The following is a 7,500-nucleotide window of genomic DNA, read 5'->3' on the forward strand; positions in this document are numbered from 1 at the left end:
TGGTGAGACCGGAAAGAGGCTGGGTGACAGATTCGTGCAGCACTTGCGTGACATATCGAACTGTGCAGACACAGCAGTGGCCAGACACTTCAATCTGCCAGACCACTGCGATGTACAGTGTGTGCGTGTGTGTGTGCTCAGTTTTTGCCATTCGGACACTTCCGCCCGTCGACGTAGGGAAACTCACCTGATCAAGTTGTTGGGAACGCTGACTCCACGCGGACTCAACACCAGGATTGACCACCACTAGATGTCAACGTCACCCATATTCATCACCACTGCTGCTCTCACTTCTGCCACTACAGCTACTGCTGCTGCTACTACTACTACTTCTACTACTTCTATTATTACTACTACTACTTCTACTACTACTACTACTACTACTACTACTACTACTACTACTACTACTACTACTACTACTACTACTACTACTACTACTACTATTACTACTACTGCTACTACTACTACTACTACTACTGCTACTACTACTACTACTACTACTACTACTACTACTACTACTACTACCACTACTACTACTACGACTACTACTATTACTGTTCATACTACTAAAAGTACAACTCTACCTACCTATCTATCTATCTATCTATCTATCTATCTATCTAGCTAGCTAGCTAGCTATCTATCTACTGATTATCCACCGATTCATAGTCATCTACCTTCCTAGCTCTCTCTCATTGTGTCCAATCATCCACTTTTTCATCCATTAATATACATATAGACCCAGCTATCACTCGGCTGTTTACTCGCCCTCTCTCACCTCCCCTCCACCCTTTCTCTCTCTCTCTCTCTCTCTCTCTCTCTTTCTTTCTTTCTTTCTTTCTTTCTTTCTTTGTCCCCCCCCCTCCCTCTTTCTTCCCTCCCCCCCTCTCTCTCCTCTCTCTGATTCCCCCTCTCTACCGGTCCGCATCAAACCAACCCCCCCCCCCCCCCCGCCCCTTTTTTTTTTTTTAATTTTTATTTTAAATTTTTTTTCTTTTATTAATTTCTCTCTCTCTCTCTCTCTCTCTCTCCTCTCTCTCTCTCTCTCTCTCTCTCTCTCTCTCTCTCTCTCTCTCTCTCTCTCTCTCCCTTCTCTCCCCTCTTTTCTGACCATCTACCTATCTATCTGCCTATCCATCTATCTATTTATTGGTGTATTCCACTTTACTATCGCATCGTTCCTTCGCGAAGATTCGACCTTCGCTCATCCAACAACCCCCCCCCCCCCCCCCCCGACCCTCACCTCGCCCCCTCCAACCCCCCCCCCCCCTACTGTTCCACCTTACTACTACTACTACTACTACTACTACTACTACTACTACTACTACTACTACAACTACTAACTATACTACACTACACTACTACTACTAACTACTACTACTACTACTACTACTACTACTACTACTACTACTACTACCAATATGTCTTTTATCTTCCATTATAGTCTGGAAAGTTCTGTTCCCTGACGCTGACCTTTGCTTATCAATTAGATCACCCCCCTGGGGCACCCTATCCTCTACCCACGCCACGCTAACATTTCATTCATACTGCAACCACCATTGAGTACAGACGATACAAGTTATTTTTCATTATATTTTATTTGTTTTCCACGTTTATTTGTGTATTGTTGTGCTGACGAAGGGTTTGTACCCGAAACGTCCATTGTCTGTTTTGTTCCCATTCGAAGCCTTTCCATTTTCACTCTTTCGTTAGTATGCCTATCTAGGGACACTTTTTTCCGTATCTTTTTCTCAATAAACTTTTTTAAAAACCTTTGTTTTGCGCGGCAGGCACCAACCATTGGACAGATGGAAAACACACACGATTTAGCGAGGAATGAATCATGAAAATATTTAGGATATAATTTCAAACACAACTTTTGAAATTCATCAAGGATTGTCTAGTACCGAATGTTTTTTGATAGAAAACAAATGTATCTTCAAATCTAAACTGCTTTTGACGGTAAGCGGTAAGTTTTTTATTTATTTTTCTGTCCAAACGAATGATTTGTCCTGATATAGAAGCTAAGTATTGGTAACACCGGCTCACCTCTCTAGTAGTAGTAGTAAGTAGTGGGTTTGGGAGGGGGGAGACTTCTTTAAAAAAATAAGTTCCCCCCCTCCCAAACCCCCTTCTAGAACATTATAAAAAACAAGAATACTGGGGATGTAGGAGCTTTCGGAAGGCCTCCCGAAAATCAGATGAGCAGAATTAAAGTTATTTTAATTTAAAGGGTGAAAAATGCCCTTCTATTTGCCTTTGTATGACTTTGTTATTTACCATTTACTGACAGACTTTGTGACCTGAAACTGTTGCATTTCTTTGGATAGTAGGAAGGATCTATCTGGTCTATTGACTTCATGAACTCACTCAATCCTAACACAGACTATATCTGTAGTTTACCCGGGTCACTTTTACCCCATCTCTCTTGATGACATTTTTCTGAGATAAATTATAGGCGTAGTATCAAAGCTAGTGTTTTTCATTTTTACATGTTAATGGTAATGGTAGATAGTTTAATAAAACTATCAATACACATGCTCTTGTTTAATACATTTTCCCAGTTTTGTAGCAAAAGATCTCTAGGATTGAGTGAGTTAACCCCCTCCTTACCATCCATAGTAAAATCGTCATATTCGTTACGATACAACCAACATTTTTCTTATTCAAATTTCTTTTGTACATCATAAAATTTTTTTTTTTAATGAGCAGTGTGTTGTAGAGCATGTTTTGTTAAAGAAATTATTTATCGCAAGAACTTTACTGCTATTATTGTGTTTGAGTGATAAAAAATCTATTTTTGTGTTAGTTGGGTGTAAAGTTTTGGGGAAAATCCTGAAAAAAGCTGGAAAGGAGGGGGTTAAGGCAGCATCTTCTAATTCTTTACACAAATTCATAATCATTACACACTTGCCTACTTGAAGATTTAAAAAATTTGTAATTTTTAGGATATAAAAATTGCTGTTGTCACTATATTAAACTTTGTAAAGCAACATTCAACCTTTGCAAGGAATAAAAAAAGATTTCAAAATCCTTAAAATTAATGTGTACTGGCATCAACTTTCATTTTCAAACGGTTTTAACCCTCTCCTTACCAATGAAAGGAAAATCATCACATTTGTTACGATCCAACCAGTACTTTTATCATTTAGATTTCTTTTGTAAATCACACACTTGAAAGAAAAATGTTTTATTATCTATAAAAACGTGACACTGTGTTGTAGATTTCATTTTGCCGATCAATATTATGCATAGAATGTATTTGTTGCTTTTCTGTTTGAGTAAAACAAAACGAACTATTTTCTTTTTATGGGTGTGAGATTTTGGGGAAAATCCTGAAAATGGCTGGTAAGGAAAGGGTTAATGACTTAAACTTTGCGTTAATCAAACCATTTCAGTTATAGATACCTATATATTAACTTATAAAAAGTTCTGAAATTGAAGCCAAACATTCGTAATTCGACTAATTGTTGGTAATAGTATGCAGGTCTGACATGTGGCCATTTGTACGATTTAATTTACATATTTGGACATAAAACAGCTGGCAAATGGTAACTGTGAGTTGGTTTTAAAACAGTTTGAATTTGCATTCCAGGTGTCCCCTGGTTATGCATATCAAAGGAGTCTTAGTAACTGTATCGCATTGGATGTCATGTTATGTATGATATATCTCTCTCTCTGTGTCTCTCTCTCTCTCTCTCTCTCTCTCTCTCTCTCTCTCTCTCTCTCTCTCTCTCTCTCTTTCTTTTGTTTTTTTCTCTCTATATATATATCTCTCATTTTCTCATGTCTTTTATTTTTATTGTTTTCTCTTTCCTGCACTATCTAAATCAAGAGAACAAAAATCAAAAGTAAATAAATAAAGTTATCATACCCACTTAATAATGACTGAATGTGCTCAAGTCACTTTGCAAAAGATCCCAAGCCACTGTATGTGATGCCTCAAAGGCATAATAATAATTCCTTATTCAGCGGAGACAACACTGTTATAGGACAGGTACCCATTTCTCACCTGATTAAAAAACCTTTTGCCTTCAACATTAGGATTTGCACCTTTGACCTTCAGGTTCTGAGCTAAGTGTTATAATATGCCACATACCACAAAATTGAATTATCTATCCGTCATCAACCTGTCATATCATGAGGAACTTTGTTACCTTCTACTGACCGTATAGGAATTAGGAATGTTCCACAGCGCGACGCATAGCTCATGGGCCATTTATATTAATGATAGATATATTGCCAAGGCTAAGCGACGCTTTTTAGAATTGCCGTGTCTGAACACACCCCAGTCTATTTTCACACAACCTTTGTGAAATTATTTTTTCACTTTCCAAACCTGTCGTGATTCCAATGGTAGCCAATTTTAACTGAACCGCTGAGCGATAAATTTCATTGTTTCGTCTAAGCCAAAATTGACCACATTTTCCTGGTGGAAAGTAATAATATGAAAAATGAAAATGTGAATGCGGGAAATGCGTTATCTTGCAACCTTCAAATCGAAAGTTAGGATAGATTGCTACAAGCACATCTCGATTGCCTCACGTTGTAAACAAACTGGTTGACCGTTTCTTCACTGATTGAGTACCTGATTATAAGGAACAATGGTAAGTAGCCTAATTAATTCCCGCTCAAATTAGGACGTTTTCTGCCATTGTTTTGCTCAAGCAAGCTTGCTGTCTATTATTCATTTCGATTCTTTTCCGCTACGAAGAGTTTCAGTCAATTTTTACTTTTTACAGAGCTATTTACAATTTACAGGTCTATAATTATTACAAGACATATAAATAGCCATGTTTATTTATTTCATGTAGAACAAGGAAGTCATGCGTCTGAACAGATTTCTTTATTTATTTTGGATTCCTGTACGTTTCAGACAAGACCTGTTGAAATGGAATGGCTGGGGATTCAAAGATTCCAAATTTTTCATGAACAAGAATGGCCAGGCCGAATTCAGTGGAGAAAGGTACCGAATCAGTGGGTGTGAGATGCCTCTGATGAGGGACTGGATGATCAAGACCATTGGTGTCAGCATAGACCACACCATCACTTCTCAGGTTAGATCAAATCTGGTATTGTCTTTCTTTTTATTGTTGTTGTTTCTCTTGTTTTTATATTTTTATTTTTATCATCATCATCATCCTCATTAAATTTTTTTTTTTTTTTTTTTCAAAATTCTTTTAAGATGAGCATCCACCTCTAAGGTATTGTCTCTCATGCAGTTACGTTTTTCTTTTATCATTGTTGTTAATAAAAACTTGTCATCAGTATTATCATCATCATCCTCACTGTTGAAAATATTGAACGCATCTAAACAAACGGAAGTCGAGAGGGAAGGGGTGAAGGTCAGGAAAAAATGAAAATGGTGGAAAGTGATTGAAATAAGAATTGAAGGATAGAAAATGAAATAAAAGTAAGAACCTTGATTTGATGAATTTAATATACACATAATAAATGTTTAATAAATGCAAAACAAATTGGTGCGTACGCTTATTTAAACTCATCATTATCAGTATCATCACTATCCTCATTTTAAAAATATTCAAAATACATTTTGGTCCAAAAGCATCTACCGATAAGGTATTGGTGACCACAATATCTTGAATATTCAGCAACACCTCTCTCACACACACACACACACACACACACACACACACACACACACACACACAAATTGTCAACCAGTTGACACACTAAACCTGTCTCAAAGTTTCCTTCTCACTTTCTTTGTCTCTATTGATCTATTATTCAGTTCTACAGCTGTCAAGGACAATCATCAAACCTTTCAGTATTTCTATTTGTAAAAGACAACAGTCAAATGGAATGGAAGCCTCATAGAATTGGTGGTTCACCCGTTACTAAGCATTAACCAATCAGAATATTTGTTGCCATTTAGCCCGTTTCATCCCCTTGATGATTTATTTCCTGTATGAAAAGGCCTGAGATACCCTTAGTACATGTCAAACACACAAATAGGCCAGGCTCACTTATTTATTCATTTATGTATGTATTTATTTTCCTTCCTTGATACAGCCAGAGATGAATCCAGCTTACATTCCAGTTCCGATAAAAAATGAAGGATTTCTATCGGATTTGACCAGAACCTCCGTCTCCCACTCGGATGATTGTCAGGACCGCCTGTTTAGGTCACATGGTAAGTCCTCCTTCAGAGCCATCAGGCCCATGGAGTTAAGAGTTTATGTGGCTATGTGGTTTGACACACGCTTTCAGATCGGAAGGTCCTGGGTTTGAGTCTCGCTTCACGCAAAGTTGAGTCCTTGAAAACGGCTCTTTACTCATATTCGCTCACTGTACTCAGGTGTAAAATGAGTACCTGGCAGTTACCAACCTTGTCTCTCTCCGAAAAAGTTGTAATATTGCCTAACAGACGTCCCGTCCTAAATGTTAAATGTTGCTGTTGGCCAGGGACCCCTTGTAAAGCGCTTTGAGCACATTTAGTGGATATTGCGCTATATAAAAGCTCAGTTAAAAAGAAAAAAAATTAAATCCCAGTTTCCATGGTGCGAAACAGATGATAGCAAGCACTTGCTGTCCTTTGTGTGTGAAGCGAGTGCTCTACCACCTAAGCTATCTGGACCATTCACCACAATTGTCTTGAAATGTAGAAGCTCAAAAAAAAAATTAAATTTAAATTGTTGAGAAAAAAAACAAACTGATTAGAAATAGATCCATGCACCTGAAAAAGAAGCATCGTAGCCTCCATTTTGATGACAATGCTAATCTGTTCATTTAAAAACATATTTTTTCTTTCCTTAATGATTTTATTTTCCTTGTTCTCATCTCAGGCCATACGTTACATGAAATGTTCACCCTACGAGAAGGGGCTTTTGAACGTATTCCAGACTTGGTAGTTTGGCCAGGTAAGGTTTTCACTTGGTTTTTGCCTGGTTTAGGTTATTTTTTTCATCTATGTTTTCTTGTAAGAACTGATTAATTCAATGCTGATGTTTTTTCTCAGATCCGTGGAAATCGTGACTCATCTCATGAACGATCTCCAATGGAAGCCGCTACATGAAAGTCGTTCCATCAACAAACTCCTCGTATTCCACAAAGCACAATACTGAAAACTCGAAATTCCAACTAGCCATTTAAAACGGAACAACAAACCACAAAACTCAGCATTTAACTTATTTTGAAATCCCCCACTCAAGAACGAACCATCATCTGTACTCTTTCTTCCCCTCCACCATACGACTTTGGAACTCCCTACCAACCACTTTGTAAACAACTCCTTTCGACTGATGACTTAAAAAAATCGCTCCCAGCTTCCCTCTAAAACCCCTGTTACTGAAAAGACGGCCATACAATCTTCAGTCTGAAGCTTTGGCCTGAATGGAAGAAGAAGAAATCTGCTATTTTGGAGTCGAGAGGAGGAATTTCCCCCTTTTAAGAAGTGGTCTCAAAGAATGACAACAACGCGACCTTCCACTTGTCAAGCAAAGGGGAGACCGTCAAACAAGTGAAGACATTTAAATATTT

The 7,500-nt window shown here is 37.8% G+C and overlaps 1 protein-coding gene across 1 annotated transcript in view; it reads left to right on the plus strand.

The window, feature by feature from the left end:
* Window positions 1–7,500, plus strand: part of LOC144957972 (alkyldihydroxyacetonephosphate synthase, peroxisomal-like) — a 50,512-nt gene that overhangs the window by 5,983 nt on the left and 37,029 nt on the right. The window contains exons 2-4 of the mRNA XM_078889536.1: window positions 4,877–5,057; window positions 6,034–6,154; window positions 6,807–6,881. Of these exons, the coding sequence (XP_078745662.1) occupies window positions 4,877–5,057; window positions 6,034–6,154; window positions 6,807–6,881 (377 nt within the window). The remainder of the gene's footprint in view (window positions 1–4,876; window positions 5,058–6,033; window positions 6,155–6,806; window positions 6,882–7,500) is intronic.

The sequence above is a fragment of the Berghia stephanieae genome, chromosome 12, assembly GCF_034508935.2.
Source record: "Berghia stephanieae isolate SIO BIC M18660-M18661 chromosome 12, UCSD_Bste_1.3, whole genome shotgun sequence".
NCBI lineage: Eukaryota > Metazoa > Mollusca > Gastropoda > Nudibranchia > Aeolidiidae > Berghia > Berghia stephanieae.